General features: G+C 42.2%; 1 protein-coding gene and 1 non-coding gene across 4 annotated transcripts; one reads left to right on the top strand and one right to left on the bottom strand.

Moving 5' to 3' along the window:
• Positions 1-1,894: 1,894 nt before the first annotated feature.
• LOC131747642 (small nucleolar RNA U13) lies at positions 1,895-1,998 on the bottom strand. The gene has a single exon (XR_009332968.1). It is a non-coding gene; the product is annotated as a small nucleolar RNA U13 (small nucleolar RNA).
• Positions 1,999-2,271: 273 nt separating this feature from the next.
• Positions 2,272-20,148, top strand: TTI2 (TELO2 interacting protein 2). 3 transcript variants are annotated; one of them, XM_059049091.2, is made up of 7 exons: positions 2,272-3,366; positions 7,007-7,193; positions 7,708-7,800; positions 16,745-16,932; positions 17,008-17,151; positions 18,844-19,006; positions 19,935-20,148. In XM_059049091.2, exons 1-7 carry the CDS (start codon positions 2,720-2,722, stop codon positions 20,025-20,027), a joined length of 1,515 nt encoding a protein of 504 aa, XP_058905074.1. In that variant the 5' UTR covers positions 2,272-2,719; the 3' UTR covers positions 20,028-20,148. The 3 variants fall into 3 exon arrangements, with proteins under 3 accessions (XP_058905074.1, XP_066878501.1, XP_066878502.1); XM_067022400.1 differs by lacking the exon at positions 17,008-17,151 and having other exon boundaries at positions 2,323-3,366; XM_067022401.1 differs by lacking the exons at positions 18,844-19,006; positions 19,935-20,148 and adding an exon at positions 17,781-17,954 and having other exon boundaries at positions 2,323-3,366.
• The last annotated feature ends 144 nt before the right edge of the window (positions 20,149-20,292 follow it).

The raw sequence follows: 20,292 nt of genomic DNA, 5'->3' as shown, positions 1-20,292 counted from the left end.
ACCTTGTTCTTTTCTTACATATAACCCTTTTTTTTTTATTAGTTTGTAATTTAGTCTGCCATTGCTGCTTCTTTAAAATGTGAGCAAATGCACTACACCTTTCTTAGGAGAGAAGCAATATATACACAGTCTCAGCCTTGCTTTCTTCACTGAAACAATGTATCCTAGCGTTCCATGGCCTCCACAGAGATGGGCTTCATTCCTTTGTACGGCTGCACAGAACTGCATGGTGTGGATGTACCGTGCTTTATTCAGCCAGTCCTCTGTGGTTGGACATGTGGGTTCAAGAACCATTTACTGCATAACTAAATTGTGCCAGGCACCGGAGAGCAAGGCATGGTGTCTGGCCTCAGGAAACTCAGAGCGTAGAGGGGGTGAACACTTGCAATACAAGTACTTTCCTAAGGGAGTGAGATCCTGGATCCATTTAGCACAAACGGCACGTGGAACAGGGAAGACAGCGTCCCACACAGGAGGGATACAGTAACTGTCTGTGGATTGCCATCTTGCTCCCATAGGGGTCAATATCTGGGAGATCTTGATATGGGAGAATCCCCTTGGGAGGAGTTTTTAATCAATGTTTGAAATTGCTTAGAAAATCGTGAGTGCCCCGCCAGTTGGCCGGAGAAAGGAAGACCAAGGGAAAGACGTAGAGAGGAAGGGTCCTAACCATAAAATTCACCCGAAAAGATAAAATGTAAGCTAATACAGAAGCTGTGGTTTAACAGTAAGAACCAACACCTGTATAAAATTTACCACGGACCAGAACTTGCTCTAAGCCGTTTAAGTATTTTTAACTTTAACAACTCTTCAGAAGTAGGGACTATTACTACCCACATTTTACCTTTGAAAAAAATTAAGGCACGGAGAGGTGGCCGAACTTTCCATCAAGGTCACAAAACGGGCGAGGGTGGGTGGGAGCGAGGAAGCACTCGCAGTCAAGATCCGCAGGGACGCTCTCTGTAAGCGGTGCCGTCTCCAAGGCCGGACGAAAGCCCTTAAGTCTCCCTTCACTTTCATAGCCTCCTAGGGACCAGAGCCTACTCTTAACACACCCCGGGCGCGGCCCCTCCACCCCAAGATCCAAAAACCCCGCAGATCATACTCTAGACGACTTGGGGCTCGGAGACCAGAAAAATCCCAAAGCCCAGAGACAATCTGCGGGACGGTGGGCGGAAACTAAGGCGGCCAGCGGGGCAGCGTGGGTTTGAACCTCGGCCCAGGGCCACATGCCGCGGACGCCTCCGCGAAAAGCGGCGAGGCCTGCTCTCCGACTCCTCCCGCTGTCCGCCGCCCGTTTCTCGGCGCTCCCGCCCACGCCTCGGCGCAAATACGGTGTGCTTCCCCGGGCACCTACCACACACCGGAAGTTATGAAAAGTCACCGGCAAACGCCCAGGGAAGGCCGAGGACTGTGACCAGTCCCCGGGGAACCCAAGATCGAACGTCCTCAACTCCACCATCCGAGAACCCGCAGCAAGAGACCAACCCAAACAAGGAGTCGCACGGGACCGTGGCTTCTCCTGCTGTTTCGACCCTTACCACTCGGAGGTGCGACCCCGCCCCGGAAGCCGTCCCCGCAGGAAACGTCTCACGTCCACACCCGCGGGCGAGGTCCGAGCCACACCCCGATCAGCCGCGTTTCTAGCGAAACCCCCGTCTTCGCAGACCATCTTGAAACTCCTCGCTTAATTGCAACTTCCGCTTCTTTCCTTTTTAAAAGCCCAAGACAATCAACAATCAAACGCTAGCTGCAAGAAAAAAACCAAACCGAACACAGAACTCGATATCAAACACGCTTTCCAATCACGTACTAGGCGTAAAAAAGACAACGACCACTAACAATTACGGAGTAACCACACTATCTTAAAAACTAAAGGATCCTTCACAGTTCACGTCAGACGGGTAATGTGCCACAGTCGTAACAAGGTTGGAAGGAGGCACATATCACACAAACGCGTGAACACCCAATCATCACGCTTATGAACTACAAAAGGATCAAAGTGACTGCTTGGCTAAGGAGCCCCGGGTACGACCCACTAACTTTACAGTAAGGGTGACAGGTGGGGTGCATATTTACTTAGACTTGATATAAAAAGTCCTGTATATTTTATCACGATCACCGATATTGCCTGATATTTCTTTTGTTTCTACCTCAGTAAGTGAAAACTGAAACAAAATAGCGATGCGGTATTATCCATGCAAATATACTCTCCATAGCTCCACCCTCTCTTGAACCCGGGTCTCTATTGCTTTACGGTAGTACGTCGTGAAATGACGGAGCGTAGCCGCGGTAATGGCGGAAGCTAGCCTTGTGCTTTGCGGCGACGACGTTTGCTAAGTCGGATCCTGATAGGCGCAGGCGTGCCGGAAGGGCTGAAGGTAACGGCGGCCGTGTTAGTGTCACGCCTTAGAGATTTATTTTTCAGGCTCTTTAGGATTTTTTTCAGTCTTCAGAGAGGCAAGAGTAATTTCTCCCTTACACTGTTGGGAATCTGAGATTCTGTTACTCACAGAGAACCCCCTTCCCCGCATCTTTTCCTTTATACCTTTACTCTTCTGCGGGCTAGACCCCCCCCCCCCTCCCCGTCCTCCAACACGTCTCGCCGTTTTACTTGATTTTAGTTCTGTTCTTTGAGAGAACCCCAGCCCCGGAGTTATCTTTCCTTCCCTGTTTAGCGGATCCCCGCCCGCCTCCATCCTCGTCCTCGGTCTGAGGCATGGGGCCTGACGGCTATCGGGAATCCCCACCCCGGGAGGGCTCTTCCTTTCCTGGACGGTGGCCTTCCTCCGCCCTCGGACAGGCCTTCTCCCAAATCTTGCACCAGTTTGCCGGCCAGGAATCCCGACGGGGCAAGGCCAGTAATGCAGCTCTTCGGGACCTCAGCGCTCTACTAGAAGCCAAAGAATGTGATCAGTTATTTGAGGGGAGTGACACCTCGCTCCTTGGAATGCCCGAGATGCTGGGGCAGGTGGCAAAAGCCCTGGGGAAGTATGCAGCTCCTCCCGAGGGGCCGGAAGGGGGAGGTGATCGTCACTCCGAAGTGGCCGAGAAAGCGGCAGCAGTTGGGTTACTCTTTCTTAAGCTGTTGAGGAAAGTTGAGACCGCTAAGAATTCCTTGGTTTGCCCTGCATGGAAGGCAGGCCTCCGTCACTTGGCAGGACCCATCTATATTTTTGCCGTCACACACAACTTGGAGCAGCCATGGACCAGCCCAAAATCTCAGGGCGTCGCTGGACAGGTGCTCGCCTTACTGCTTCAGGTTACTGAGTGTGGTTCTGTGGCTGGATTCCTCCACGGAGAAAATGAAGATGAGAAAGGGAGATTTACTGCGGTCATGGGGCTTCTCAAACCCGATTTGAATAAGTGAGTACTCCTGCCCTAAGGGCCACCGACTTAAGCTTCAGCCTAATGTTTTAGAAGGTTAGAGCTCAAAGGAGTCTTGTTTCTGCATCGGCGACATAAAGGTGTTGTAAGCCCAGAACGGTTGTGATTGTGATGACATTTACTCGGTAGTGGCAAGTTCGACATTAGAACCCAGGTCTTCAGACTTGATTTTCTAGTGCTTTTTCCAGTCCTGACAACTGCCTTGAAATTGGAAGTTCTGTCCCATTTATTTAGACTTAACTTTCTTCAGTTAGGTGGGGTTTGGGATTCAGAGAAGATTTAAACTTCGAGAAGATTTAAACTTACGGTTTGAATTTAAACTTAGGGATCTTGAAGCTCATTGCTAGTTATTAGATATGGAAGCATGTTTGGGATGAAAAAATAAAAGTCCTTTAGATTGCTGTTAGCTAAAGTATTTTCTGTGAGTTTCCACTTGCTATTTTGTATATTTGTGTTTGTGACCCTGGAGTGATGAGAAAAAAGTGAGTACATAACTGTCTTTTTATCAGGAACGTGGAGCTAAAAGGCCTAGTTTTGAGGATGTCTGGTGCTTTTTATTGCTTCTGAATAGGACCCGTTTCATTATTTGCAATATAAAGATAACATTACCTGTTACACTGTATTTGAAGATTGGTTGAGTAATGTGTGTAAACTCATTTTATAAGCTATAAATTGCTGTTTGAATATCGATTCATTTGCTCCCATGTGGTAATCATAATAATAATAGTGATACTGAAGACATTTCCTTTCCTCCTCTCTCCCTTCTCAACACTTTCTCACTGTAACCACCACCATCACCACAGATTCTTTACATAGCTGTGGTTGCAACTGGCTACTTTTCATCAGATATTCTTTAGACCCAGAGCCCTGGGTTGTGGCAAGCATTGCCCTCTGAGGAAGGCGCCATTAAGACCCTCATAAGCCTCAGGGCCCGACTGTACTCTCCTTGGCATGCATCCTGGACTTTATGGTATGAACGTAAAAAAGGAGATGGCCTTTGGCCAAATCGCTCCAGGGACCTGCTCAGTTACTGGGAGTCCCTGGTTGTTCCCTAAAGCTAGGAAAAGCAACCCTGGAGGGGAAATTGGTGCCTTTGAGGGAGAAGCCGAGAAGCCAATCAACCAGCTGATGCCGATAAGGCGTGACTAAGCAAATTCCCTGCTTTAGGGGTATATATACGGCTACGCTTTGTGATTAAACTTGCCTTGCAAACATCAGTTGCTTGTGTCCTTCTGATCCCATACCTTGGTGCGTTCAGTTCCCTACCCCCTCTCGTCGATGGTTGCTGCACTTTGAGGACCCGCCTCGGCTGGCGGCAAGTGGCGCCCGAACAGGGACCTGACAAGAGGGACGTCTGAATCTCGGTAGGTGAATCCCCGGAGTGAAGAGTGAAAGTGTGGCCACATAGTAAAGTTGATAGTAACTCGGGGCAATAGTCAGAAGTAAAAAAATATGGGACAAGAAGTATCCAAGAACCGACCTGAGATCACTGATCAAGAGAAGGAGTTGTCCACCAGTGCTTTCCAGGCTTTCACAGCTGGAAATTATGATGTCTGTCTGCAACATCTTGCCTGCCTACAAGATATAAACAAAGACGATTATAAAATAATTTTGAATACGGCAGTAGCTGAGTTTTTCAAAAGTAACCAGACAACAACAGATAGTTTAAGACAGACACTTAACCAATTGAAGAATCAGGTGCACTCGGCTGTTGAAGAAATGGATGGACTAGATGATCTTGAAAACAGTATGTTGTATTACAATCAAGCAGTCATCCTGTATCATGTCCGACAGTATACAGAAGCCATATCCGTTGGTGAAAAACTTTATCAGTTCATAGAACCTTTTGAAGAAAAATTTGCCCAAGCAGTGTGTTTTTTGCTCGTAGACCTGTATATATTAACCTACCAAGCTGAGAAAGCTTTACATCTTCTTGCTGTTCTAGAAAAAATGATTTCACAAGGCAACAGTAACAAAAATGGAAAGAATGAGACTGGTAATTACAGCAACAAAGATGGGTCTAATCATAAAGCTGAAAGTGGAGCTCTAATAGAAGCTGCAAAGTCAAAGATACTATCTTTGTGTTGAAGTATATGTAGGAGGACAAGGGACTTTACTGGCCGGCCATAGTTTAAAGGTAGTTAAAGCTGTTACAAGTTTGAAGTTTCTCTCCTTTTTTCCTTCTGATTTTCCCCAATCTGATTTTGAATTCTCAAATCTGGTGCACCTTAAATTATAATAATGGTACCATTTTAATTTCTTCAGTTTCTGTTACTAATAATAGTTTGGTTTTTTATAAGCATTGGGATTTTGGGAAGTTTGCATTGTCTTATTCTTATCAACCGGTTATTACTTGTGTTACACCCTCATATGCCTTGCTAATAGGAGATTTACAGATTGAGTTTACTTCTGGTTCCTTAGGATTTAATATAACTTGTCAGAATTGTATTTTTAGTACTTGCATTCTGCCTATGAAAGGAACTTTTTCTGTTATGGTGTTAAAACAACCTTCCTATGTAATGCTGCCTGTAAATATTTCTGAACCATGGTATCATAGTACTAGCATACAAGCTTGGCTAGAATTATCTGAAGCTTTAAAAAGACCTAAACGATTCATTGGAATAAGTGTATGGACTGATGGACACATTAGTTTGAACATACAAAAACTTAATGTGGAAATACAAGCAATTCAAGAAGCTCATCTACAAGAAGACGGGCCCCAACAATTAATTCAAGGACTCTTGGATCAGCTTCAGTGGTTAAACCCAATGCATTTGGTTTCAAAATGGACTCACAGGATTGATTACCGCGGGGTCATGTGTATTGTTGATGTTAATTGCCTTACCTTGTTTATTACGCTTTATTGTTGGCCGTCTCGCTGCTCTTCGTCAGGAGGTGTATGGGTTGAAATTGCATTATCAAGCTTTAAAAAATAAAAGAGGGGTAATGTGGCGAGCATTGCCCTCTGAGGAAGGCGCCATTAAGACCCTCATAAGCCTCAGGGCCCGATTGTACTCTCCTTGGTCTGCATCCTGGACTTTATGGTATGAACGTAAAAAAGGAGATGGCCTTTGGCCAAATCGCTCCAGGAACCTGCTCAGTTACTGGGAGTCCCTGGTTGTTCCCTAAAGCTAGGAAAAGCAACCCTGGAGGGGAAATTGGTGCCTTTGAGGGAGAAGCCGAGAAGCCAATCAACCAGCTGATGCCGATAACGCGAGACTAAGCCGAGAAGCCAATCAACCAGCTGATGCCGATAAGGCATGACTAAGCAAATTCCCTGCTTTAGGGGTATATATGCGGCTACGCTTTGTTGTTAAACTTGCCTTGCAACCATCAGTTGCTTGTGTCCTTCTGATCCCATACCTTGGTGCGTTCAGTTCCCTACCCCCTCTCGTCGATTGTTGCTACACTTTGAGGACCCGCCGCGGCTGGCGGCACTGGGTGATAAATGTATTTAGTGTAAGTTCTGTAAGTTGTTTTTATCTAAATCTTAAAAATGTATGTTGTTAACATCAAGAGTTATCTTATGTGGGATGTTTTTTTTTTTCAAGTACAAGAAAATATATTTAGCTTGAACTGGACACCATGTCACTTACTGTGGTTTCACATTTCCATTTAGGGACTCCTGGAAGAATAACCCAGCCACCAAACATGTTTTCTCATGGACTCTGCAAAAGGTCACTCGACCCTGGCTGAGCCAACATCTGGAAAGGGTACTTCCCCCATCATTGCTCATCTCAGATGACTATCAAACCGAGAACAAAATCCTGGGTGTCCACTGCCTCCATCACATTGTGCTAAATGTGGTAAGTGGCCTCTGTTCTCTGTCATCTGTACCGATGGCGCAGGCTGAGTCATCATGGCCATTCCTTGTTCATGACATCACTGCTTTACTGTTGCCTGTGTTTATATCTTTTATTAACTGGCTTTCTTTTAATGCTGTCATGTGACTCTCAATTCACTAATTTATATTTTTCTCTCTGTATTTTCCTCTGCCAACCTAGTAGGTTGTATCTCATAGGTGATGTATATAAGAAACATAGACCATCGTCAAACTGAAGAACTAGACTTTGAGTCATTAACAACTGACTTTCAAGGAACAAAAAATTCAGAAGCTGAAAGGGATTATACCCAAATGTACAAGCTGTTACTCAAGGAAACTGCTTTTTTTAAAAAATTGTGTATTATGGAGCTTTTAAAATATACACAGAAGTAGAGAGAGTGGTATAATGAATCCCATGTACCATGTTCAATCTCAGAAATTATCCACATTTTGCCAACCTTGGGAAGCTTTTAATTGGGTAATTTGTTTGATTGCAGCCAGCTGCTGATTTGCTGCAGTACAACAGGGCCCAAGTCCTATACCATGCCCTTTTCAACCACCTGTACACACGGGAGCACCACCACATTCAGGTAATGGTAAGATTTGTTCATAACTCTGAGTCTGAGCTCTCAAATTTGAGTAGAAGGTGGTACTATGTGAATAAGAATAGTTGGTACACATTTTTCTCTTCTTGGAAGGTAAAATTGATAACTGAGAGCCATTGACAAGTTGAAAATATGGGGGTAGCAAATGACTAGTGAAAATGTCTCAGTACCAAGAGGCATCCACATTACTGAGTCTCCACAGAAAAGCCAATGTTTTGTCTTCATCTGGGTCAATTATATATCACTTGGGGGCAGCTTTATGTCTGAAAAAGTTCTATTTTTTATTTAAAATTTTTTTTTAGTCTCACCTATTTATGAGCAAAAGAGAGATGGGTTCTTTTTTTTTCTTTCCTTTTTCTTTTTTTTCTCTTTTTGGCCACACAGCTTTCAGGATATTAGTTCCCCAACCAGGGATTGAACCCAAGCCCCCTGCATTGGAAGCACTGAGTCCTAACCACTGGGCTGACTGGGAACTCCCAAAGAAGTTCCATTTTTATTAAGTGTCCTTCCTTCTGGGCCCCTTTTATATCAACACACGCTCTGGGAACTCCTTGTATGTTGGGTTTTTTGTGTCATTCATTCTTTCATCCAGTAGACATTGAGTACCTACTGTGTGCCAGTAACCATTGTAGGTTCCAAGAATGAATGAGGTGGACAGGGTTTCTGACTTTAAGAAATCCTTTGGAGAGACATTTATGCAAATATATATATACTGTATATGTAAATACAGTACAGAGTAGTAAATCTATTAAAAGGTTTCTGTAAAGTGCAGTGGGTGTTGAACAGTAGGCAGCTAATGAGGTTTGGTGGTATTGGGGTGGCTTTAAGAGGATTGGGTAAGGAGATGATATTTGCTTATAAAGGATTAATAAGAGTTTCTGTCGTGGTGTTTGGAATCACACCAGGACAGACATAAACGATAGGGTCCTGGGCAGGCTGCGGTGCACAGCATCTGCTGTGAAGAGACCTTCAAGCTGGCGGAAGAGTAAGACGTGGAGATCACCTTGCTCCCCACAGATACATCACAAATACATCTACATGTGGAACAACTACAGAACACCTACTGAATGCTGGCAGAAGACCTCAGACCTCCCAAAAGGCAAGAAACTCCCCACGTACCTGGGTAGGACAAAAGAAAAAAGAAAAACAAGAGACAAAAGAATAGGGACAGGACCTGCACCAGTGGGAGGGAGCTGTGAAGGAGGAAAGGTTTCCACACACTAGGAAGCCCCTTTGCGGGCGGAGACTGCGGGTGGCGGAGCTGGGAAGCTTCAGAGCCATGGAGGAGAGCGCAGCAACAGGGGTGTGGAGGGCAAAACGGAGAGATTCCCACACAGAGGATCGGTGCCAACCTGCACTCACCAGCCCAAGAGGCTTGTCTGCTCACCCACTGGGGTGGGTGGGGGAGGGGAGCTGAGGCTTGGGCTTCGGTCGGATCCCAGGGAGAGGACTGGGGTTGGCTGCATGAACACAGCCTGAAGGGGCTAGTGCACCACAGCTAGCCAGGAGGAAGTCCAGGAAAAAGTCTGGACCTGCCTAAGAGGCAAGAGACAATTGTTTCGGGGTGTGCGAGACGAAGGGATTCAGAGCACCACCTAAACGAGCTCCAGAGATGGGTGTGAGCTGCGGCTATCAGTGCAGACCCCAGACATGGCATGAGATGCTAACGCTGCTGTTGCAGCCACCAAGAAGCCTGTGTGCAAGCACAGGTCACTGTCCACATCTCCCCTCCCAGGAGCCTGTGCAGCCCGCCACTGCCAGGGTCCCGTGATCCAGGGACAGCTTCCCTGGGAGAACACACAGTGCGCCCCAGGCTGTTGCAACGTCATGCTGGTCTCTGCCGCTGCACGTTTGCCCCGCATCCGTACCCCTCCCTCCCCCTGGCCTGAGTGAGCCAGACCCCATGAATCAGCTGCTCCTTTAACCCCGTCCCCGTTGGAGCGAAGAACAGACGCCCTCAGGCGACCTACATGCAAAGGTGGGGCCAAATCCAAAGCTGAACCCCGGGAGCTGTGTGAACAAAGAAGAGAAAGGGAAATCTCTCCCAGCAGCCTCAGGAGCAGCGGATTAAATCTCCACAATCAACTCGAAATACCCTGCATCTGTGGAATACCTGAATAGACAACAAATCATCCCAAAATTGAGGTGGTGGACTTTGGGAGCAACTGTAGACTTGGGGTTTGCTTTCTGCATCTAATGTGTCTCTGGTTTTATGTTTACCTTAGTTTAGTATTTAGAGTTTATTATCATTGGTAGATTTGTTTATTGATTTGGTTACTCTCTTCCTTTTTTAAAAAATATATACACATATGTATACTTATTTCCTTTTTCTCTTTTTCTGAGTGTGTATGTGTATGCTTCTCTGTGTGATTTTGTCTGTATAGCTTCGCTTTTACCATTTATCCTAGGGTTCTGTCAGTCTTTTTTTTCTTTTTCTTTTTTTTAAATAGTTTTTAATGCTAGTTATCATTGGTGGATTTGTTTTTTGGTTTGGTTGCTCTCTTCTTTCTTTTATTTTTAACAATTACAAATTTTTATTTATTTAAAAACTTTATTTTATTTTATTTTTCCTTCTTTCTTTATATTTTTTCTCCCTTTTCTTCTGAGCCATGTGGCTGACAGGATCTTGGTGCTCTGGCCGGGTGTCAGGCCTATGCCTCTGAGATGGGAGAGCTGAGTTTAGGATATTGGACCACCAGAGACCTCCTGGCCCAATGTAATATCAATCGGGGAGAGGTCTCCCAGAGATCTCTGTCTCAACGCTAAGACCAAGCTCCACTCAACAACCAGCAAGCTACAGTGCTGGACATCCCATGCCAAACAACTAGCAAGACAGGAACACAACCGCACCCATTAGCAGAGAGGCTGCCTAAAATCATACTAACTTCACAGACACCCCAAACACACCACCGGATGTGGTCCTTCCCACCAGAAAGACAAGATCCAGCCTCATCCACCAGAATAGGGGCACCAGTCCCCTCCACCAGAAAGCCTACACAACCCATTGAACCAACCTTAGCCACTGGGGGCAGACACAAAAAAACAGTGGGAACTATGAAACTGCAGCCTGCGGAAAGGGGACCCCTAACACAGTAAGTTAAGGAAAATGAGAAGACAGAGAAATACACAGCAGATGAAGGAGCAAGGTAAAAACCCACCAGACCAAACAAATGAAGAGAAAATAGGCAGTCTACCTGAAAAGAATTCAGAGTAATGATAGTAAACATGATCCAAAATCTTGGAAATAGATTGGAGAAAATACAAGAAACATTTAACAAGGACCTAGAAGAACTAAAGAGCAAACAAACGATGAATAACACAATAAATGAAAAATTCTCTAGAAGGAATCAATAGCAGAATAACTGAGGCAGAAGAGCAGATAAGTGACCTGGAAGATAAAATAGTAGAAATAACTACCACAGAGCAGAATAAAGAAAAAAGAATGAAAAGAATTGAGGATGGTCTCAGAGACCTCTGGGACAACATTAAATACACCAGCATTCGAATTATAGGGGTCTCAGAAGAAGAAGAGAAAAAGAAAGGGACAGAGAAAATATTTATAAAGAGATTATAGTTGAAAACTTCTCTAATATGGGAAAGGAAATAGTCAAGTCCAGGAAGTGCAAAGAGTCCCACACAGGATAAATTCAAGAAGAAACACGCCAAGACACATATTAATCAAACTATCAAAAATCAAATACAAAGAAAAAATATTAAAAGCAGCAAGGGAATAGCAACAAATAACATACATGGGAATCCCCATGAGGTTAACAGCTGATCTTTCAGCAGAAACTCTGCAAGCCAGAAAGGAGTAGCAGGACATATTTAAAGTGATGAAGGGGAAGAACCTCCAACCAAGATTACCCAGCAAGGATCTCATTTAGATTCAACAGAGAAATTAAAAACTTTACAGACAAGCAAAAGCTAAGAGAATTCAGCACCACCAAACCAGCTTGACAACAAATGCTAAAGGAACTTCTCTAGGCAGAAAACACAAGAGAAGGAAAAGACCTACAATAACAAACCCAGAACAATTAAGAAAATGGTAATAGGAACATACATATCAATAACTACCTTAAATATAAATGGATTAAATGCTCCAACCCAAAGACAGAGACTGGCTGAATGGATACAAAAACAAGACCTGTATATATGTTGTCTACAAGAGACCCACTTCAGACCTAGGGACACATACAGCCTGAAAGTGAGGGGATGGAAAAAGATATTCCATGCAAATGGAAATCAAAAGAAAGCTGGAGTAGCAATTCTCATATCAGACAAAATAGACTTTAAAATAAAGATTATTACAAGAGACAAAGAAGGACACTACATAATGATCAAGGGATCAACCCAAGAAGATAATACAAGAATTGTAAATATTTATGCACCCAACATAGGAGTGCCTCGATACGTAAGGCAAATGTTAACAGCCATAAAAGGGGGAATCGACAGTAACACAATAATAGTAGGGGACTTTAACACCCCACTTTCACCAATGGACAGATCATCCAAAGTGAAAATAAATAAGGAAACACAAGCTTTAAATGATACATTAAGCAAGATAGACTTAATTGATATTTGTAGGACATTTCATCCAAAAACAACAGAATACATTTTCTTCTCAGGTGCTCATGGAACATTCTCCAGGATAAGATCATATTTCGGGTCACAAATCAAGCCTTGGTAAATTTAAGAAAAGTGAAATCGTATCAAGTATCTTTTTCGACCACAACACTATGAGACTAGATATCAATTACAGGAAAAAATCTGTAAAAAATACAAACACATGGAAGCCAAATAATACATTATTAAATAACCAAGAGATTATGAAGAAATCAAAGAGGAAACCAAAAAATACCTAGAAACGAATGACAATGAAAACACAATGACTCAGAACCTATGGGATGCAGCAAAAGCAGTTCTAGGAGGGAAGTTTATAGTAATACAGTCCTACCTTAAGAAACAAGAAAAATCTCAAACAACCTAAACTTACACCTAAAGCAATTAGAGAAAGAAGAAGAAGAAAACCCCAAAGTTAGAAGAAGGAAAGAAATCATAAAGATCAGATCAGAAATAAATGAAAAAGAAATGCAGGAAACAGTAGCAAAGATCAATAAAACTAAAAGGTGGTTATTTGAGAAGATAAACAAAATTGATAAACCATTAGCCAGACTCATCAAGAAAAAAAGGGAGAAGACTCCAATCAATAAAATTAGAAATGAAAAAGGAGAAGTAACAACTGACACTGCAGAAATACAAAGGATCATGAGATTTATTACAAGTAACTATAAGCCAATAAAATGGACAACCTGGAAGAAATGGACAAATTCTTAGAAAAGCACAACCTTCTGAGACTGAACCAGGAAGAAACAGAAAATATAAACAGACCAGTCACAAGCACTGAAATTGAGACTGTGATGAAAAATCTTCCAACAAACAAAAGCCCACGGCCAGATGGCTTCAGAAGTGAAATCTATCAAACATTTAGAGAAGAGCTAACACTTATCCTTCTCAAACTCTTCCAAAATTTAGTGGAGGGAGGAACACTCCCAAACTCATTCTATGAGGCCACCATCATCCTGATACCAAAACCAGACAAAGATGTCACAAAAAAAACTACAGGCCAGTATCACTGATGAACATAGATGCAGAAAACCTCAACAAAATACTAGCAAACAGAATCCAACAGCACATTAAAAGGATCATAAACCATGATCAACTGGGGTTTCTCCTAGGAATGCAAGGATTCTTCAATACATGCAAATCAATCAATGTGATAAACCATATTGACAAATTGAAGGAGAAAAACCATATCATCTCAATAGATGCAGAAAAAGCTTTCGACAAAATTCAACTCCTATTTATGATAACCCTCCAGAAAGTAGGCATCGAGGGAACTTACCTCAACATGATAAAGGCCATATGTGACAAACCCACAGCCAACATCGTTCTCAGTGGTGAAAACCTGAAACCATTTCCTCTAAGATCAGGAATAAGACAAGGTTATCCACTCTCACCGCTATTATTCAACATAGTTTGGAAGTTTTAACCGCAGCAGTCAGAGAAGAAAAAGAAATTAAAAGAATCCAAATCGGAAAAGAAGTAAAACTGTCACTGTTTGCAGATGACATGATACTATAAACAGAGGATCCTAAAGATGCTACCAGAAAACTACTAGAGCTAATAATGAATGTGGTAAAGTAGCAGGATACAAAATCAGTGCACAGAAATCTCTTGCATTCCTGTACACTAATGATGAAAAATTTGAAACAGAAATTAAGGAAAACTCCATTTACCATTGCAACAAAAAGAATAAAATACCTAGGAATAAACCTACCTAAGGAGACAAAAGACCTGTATGCAGAAAACTATAAGACACTGATGAAAGAAATTAAAGATGATACAAACAGATGGAGAGATATACCATGTTCTTGGATTGGAAGAATCAACACTGTGAAAACGACTATACTACCCAAAGCAATCTACAGATTCAATGCAATTCCTATCAAACTACCAATGGCATTTTTCACAGAGCTAGAACAAAAAAATTCACAATTTGTATGGAAACACAAAAGCCCCCGAATAGCCAAAGCAATCTTGAGAAAGAAAAACGGAGCTGGAGGAATCAGGCTCCTGGACTTCAGACTATACTACAAAGCTGCAGTAATCAAGACAGTATGGTACTGGTGCAAAAACAGAAATCTAGGTCAATGGAACAGGATAGAAAGCCCAGAGATAAACCCACACACATATGGTCACCTTATGTTTGTTAAAGGAGGCAAGAATATACAATGGAGAACAGACAGCCTCTTCAATAAGTGGTGCTGGCAAAACTGGATAGCTACATGTAAAAGAATGAAATTAGAATACTCCCTAACACCATACACAAAAATAAACTTAAAATGGATTAAAGACCCAAAGGTAAGGCCAGACTGTATCAAACTCTTAGAGGAAAACATAGGCAGAACACTCTATGACATAAATCACAGCAAGATCCTTTTTGACCCACCTCCTAGAGAAATGGAAATAAAAACAAACAAATGGGACCTAATGAAACTTAAAAGCTTTTGCAGAGCAAAGGAAACCATAAAGAAGATGAAAAGACAACCCTCAGGATGGGAAAAATATTTGCAAACGAGGCAACTGACAAAGGATTTGTCTCCAGAATACACAAACAGCTCATGCAGCTCAATATGCAAAAAAGAAACAACCCAATCCAAAATGGGCAGAAGACCTAAATAGACATTTCTCCAAAGAAGATATACAGATTGCCAACAAACACATGAAAGGGTACTCAACATCAACATCACTAATCATTAGAGAAATGCAAATCAAAACTACAATGAGGTATCACCTCACACCAGTCAGAATGGCCATTATCAAAAAATCTACAAACAATAAATGCTGGAGAGGGTGTGGAGAAAAGGGAACCCTCTTGCACTGTTGGTGGGATTGTAAATTGATACAGCCACTTTGGAGAACAGTGTGGGGTTCCTTAAAAAACTAAAAATAGAACTACCATACTATGCAGCAATCCCACTACTGGGCATATACCCTGAGAAAACCATAATTCAAAAAGAGTCATGTACCACAATGTTCATTGCAGCTCTATTTACAATAGCTATGGCACGGAAGCAACCCAAGTGTCCATCGACAGATGAATGTATAAAGAAGATGTGGCACATATATACAATGGAATTTTACTCAGCTATAAAAAGAAACTAAATTGAGTTATTTGTAGTGAGGTGGATGGACCTAGAGTCTGTCATACAGAGTGAAGTAAGTCAGAAAGAGTGAAACAAGTACCATATGCTAACACATATATATGGAATCTAAAAAAAAAAAAAAAAAAAAAGGTTCTGAAGAACCTAGGGAGAGGACAGCAATAAAGACGCAGACTAAGAGAATGGACTTGAGGACACAGGGACAGGGAAGGGTAAGCTGGAATAAAGTGAGATAGTGGCATGGACATATATACACTACCAAATGTAAAATAGATAGCTGGTGGGAAGCAGCCACATAGCACAGGGAGATCAGCTCGGTGCTCTGTGACCACCTAGAGGGGTGGGATAGGGAGGGTGGGAGGGAGATGCAAGAGGGAGGGGATATGGGCATATATTTATACGTATAGCTGATTCACTTTATTATACAGGAGCAACTAACACAACAATATAAAGCAATTATACTGCAGTAAAGATGTTAAAGTTTCAGTCATGGGGGGGGTGTGCAGAGAACATTCTGAAGACAGAAGAAAGAAGTTATATAAAACCAGAGGTTGAAATTACCTTGTTTCTTATTTTATGCCTAGTCTCCCTCCTCCCACCTCAGTCTGTCACCTTTCTTTTTTAAATACTAGTTTTGGTTTTGAGAACCCAGGCTGTGCTAACAGCCACAAAGGTGTTAGGGCTCTTGAAATGGTGATTTCAAAAAAAAAAAAAAGGAAAAAGGAAAAAAAGACGTAAAAGAAAAATCGAAGATCCCAGGAGAGCTAAAAGGGAGTGCGTGGACACTGAAATTTCAGATAGGGCTGTCAAAGTGGATACAAATAGGATCATCTGAGATTCTGTTTGGTAGTGGTTTTATTGTAAATACTTGTAAATATCACTTAGACTCAGGAATTTACTGACAGTAGACTTAGACTCCTAAGTTTTGGATTAAAGTCTTAGCTCTGCTATTCTTCCAATTTTATAGATTAGCAAAGAATCATCCTGAGGAGAAGGTATTAACTTGAGACGGTCCAATGGAGATAAAAGAATGTAAAAATAGTTGGAAAATGTAAAGTAATATACATTAAACTGATTACTAGACTATTTTAGAATTCTATGACATGGACCCCAAGGATGGTAGATTAGTGGAAGTTGCTAGAAAAATCTGAGTGTTGTGAATACAAATTAGTTTACTACGGTTCCTTTCTATTACTTCCTCCTAGGCTGTGCTCCTGTGTCTGCTGGATTTATTCCCCATCCTGGAGAAAGCCCTGCACTGGAAGGGAGATGCAGCCCGACCCACCACACACTGTGACGAGGTCCTGCAGCTGATCCTGATGCACATGGAGCCCGAGCACCGCCTTCTCTTACGCAGGACTTACGCAAGAAACCTACCGGCTTTTGTGAAGAGGTGAGTCCCAGGGCAGCTGGGCGTGGCCATACTCAACTTCACTCTTTGGAGTCACATTTTCTCTGTCATTTTTAGGTTGGGGATCTTAACTGTCCGGCACTTAAAGAGGCTGGAGCGAGTCATCATTGGTTATCTGGAGGTTTATGATGGACCCGAGGAGGAGGCTAGATTGAAGATATTGGAAGCCCTAAAACTACTCATGCAGTATACTTGGCCCAGGTAGGACAGCCAGCAGACAGGTGTGCTAAGAGGGGCAAAACTCAGCCGATACTCCTTTCAGAACTTGCCCAGATGTACATTCAGTACAAAGTATTTAGGACGTGCCATATATTTGAGTACCTCCTGTTTTTCCATACCAATTGGATTTTGAACTGTGAAAGTGGCATTGAAAAGATATAATATAGTCAGTTCCTTCAGGTGTACGTTTCTCTGGATTTATAATGCATATTAGAATTTTAAAGGCCATTTAGCAGTGCTACAGTAGATGTACTTAACTTTGTTCACCCTAATGTTTCTTAAATCTGATTGAGAATGGAACACTCATAGCACATCACTGAACATATGTGGTAATCAGAACACTGATCTGGGATATATGTGCTTAGCATTCCAACTCTGGCTCGAGGTAGGTGTCCCGAACAGCAAGCTGGAACCCAAACATGTTGGGTCTGCAGAAGGCTCTCTTGCATGAAATAACAGTGTTTACTTCAGCGAGAGTCCAGTGCCTCAGCAACACGTGGGTGTCTCTGTTCTGAGCCGTATTCTCTTATCTCCTCATAATGTACCCCACAGTCACATCTGTAATGAGGTTGCATTTATTTGCTTACTGTCTTTCTCCTCTACTGAACTAGAAGCTCCAGGAGGATGGAAGACTGACCACTTTAGTACACTGGGAACTCCAAAACTTACTCAGAACCTGGTATTAAGTACACAGATATTTTTAAAGTGACTGGAATAGATGCATGAATGAAACTGAATCAGACTAATACTGTCCAAGTAGAAGAGGTCAGCAAGCAAATGTAGAGGTCAGAAAATGTCAATTATGGAGGGGGCGGGGCCTGGGGAGTGGGAAACAGCAAATTGTGTGTTGAGTGATGACAGGTGGAGGGCTGAGCAGCACACAAGTTACAGGAAAACACTTAATGTTTTTTAGATCAAGATGGGGGATGCAAACGTTTCTTCTCCCAGTCACATTTCCGCCCAGAAATATAGTTTATTTATATTTTCACACTACAAGTTATTTTTCAGCTTCCATAAGGCTTTTTAGTTTTTTTTATTGTGGTTAAAAAATACATAAAATTTACCATTTTAAAGTGTACAATTCAGTGGCATTAAGTGCATTTACAATTTTGTGTAATCATTATCATAAAAACTTTTAGAAACACTAAGTAGAAGTAAACAGACTGGGCCTAACTGGTGGTAATCTAGGATCTAGAAATATAGTGACAGGAAACTCAAATTGACACGTTAAGTCTCAAAAGCCAAGCTTATTTCCCTCACTGTATTTTAAATCTCCAGGCCTAAGACCGCATCAAAGCTAAAGAACTATGGGCCATTTCCTGTTCTCTGGTCAAAAGTGTAGGCCCCTGGTAAGGGAGGTCCCAGTTCTCCCTTTTCAGGAGGGGCTGTTTCCTTACAGTAGGACCATGCTCCTGGAGGGAAACTAGGTATTCCTGGGCAGGCCAGAATGTCAGTGTGTATGGGCAGCGTGCTGTAGAAAAAAACAAGGGCCTTAAAAGTTCAGAAATCTGGAGTCTAGTCTCTAGTTCTGCTTCCAGCTCTGTGGTCTTAAAATTTTGACTTCAGTTCCTTCATTTATGAAATGAGAGTTTTCTACTAGATGGCCTTTGATGTCTCTTTCAGTTTTAATATCCTGATTCTGAGTCTGAACATCATTTTTCTTCTTGATTCCAGAGTTCCCTGTAGACTTGTGGTCTTACTGAAGGCTCTCTTGAAACTGATATGTGATGTAGCAAGGGATTCAAGCCTCACACCTGAATCTGTTAAGAGTGCCTTGTTAGAAGAGGCCACAGACTGCCTGATTCTCCTGGACCGCTGCTCTCAAGGACAGGTGAAGGTAAGGGACAGTCTGCGACTTGGTTTCAGATAGGCTTCTTCATCCTCAGGTAATTCCTGTGATTCTAATTTACATTTACGTGCCTGACCAAGTCTGTAAATGAACATGGGGGATTCAAGTCTCTACCTCTGAGCCTTCTAGCCTTCAGTGGAGTTTGAGTAATACCTTATTCTTCCTTTAAAGCTATTCAGAACTGTTTATAGACCAAAAGGCAAGAGGATCAGTGGATGTTTCTGGAGCCAGGACAGAGAATGGGTGAAAGGACCATGATCAAGAATTTGTAAAATTTAAGTTCTGTTCTAGTGGTCTGAATGAAAAAAAAAAAAGGTTGAAATAATGGGCTATAAACCACCAAGGAGTAATCATTTAGGTAGAGTAAGTAATTCTGTTACCAGAAATGTTTCCAGTTTTTTCAGAGGCAACTGTTTTCCACATGCTTATTTATCCACGTGGGAATTCTTCCTTTGGTCTCATATTCCACAGAAGTTAACTTCTCAAAGCCATAGCATATAATAGCTGTGTGTCCACGTATACATAATTTATAAATTATTGTCTCATTTCTTACCCCATTTAGAAATCTTCAATTGAAAGTTATACGGCAGCATGAAAAGAAATTCATATCCTAAAAATATTTAGGGGTAGCATGATTTATTCAAATTATTTCATCTTGGCTTTTTAATCTTGGGCACTTTTCAAGCCCTAGATTTAATCTGATTCACCCTGACTGGTAGTAAGCTGCTTCTTTGTGCTCCAGTAGGACATATCCGTTTCTAAAGTTACACCTATTCTGTGAACTGTGTCCTAGTGTCATCCATCCTTCCCTTGAGTATGGTACCAAGAAAGAACAACCAAGGTAAAAGGAAAACACATATCAAACAAACAAACAAACAAAAAAAAAAAACAAAGACTGTTTGGTTTGATCTTTCAGGGTCTCCTGGCTAAAATCCCCCAAAGCTGTGAAGACAGTAAGGTGGGGAACTATATCCGAAGAGTGCAGCAGGTTTCTGAAGGAGCTCCCTAGGATGCAACTTAAGACTTGTATTACTTTCCTGAAGAGGAAAAGATTTTCTTTCTGTTCCAATTGTTTTAAATGGAATTATTTCAGGAAAAAGGTATATTTATATTAAACATTATAACTCAGATCTTCTTTTTCCTTTCCTTTTTACTCCCATAGAAGTAGGGAAAAGAGAACATGAAAAAATTGAAGTCTGGACATTTCTAAATAAAGGGGGGAGGGGGAGGATACCAAGGAAACGGGTGGGTAGCATTTAAAATTTAGAAATATT

The sequence above is a fragment of the Kogia breviceps genome, chromosome 20 (assembly GCF_026419965.1).
Source record: "Kogia breviceps isolate mKogBre1 chromosome 20, mKogBre1 haplotype 1, whole genome shotgun sequence".
Taxonomy (NCBI): Eukaryota; Metazoa; Chordata; class Mammalia; order Artiodactyla; family Physeteridae; genus Kogia; species Kogia breviceps.
The sequence above is the reverse complement of the archived record's forward strand: the minus strand, read 5'-3'. Positions and strand labels throughout refer to the sequence as shown.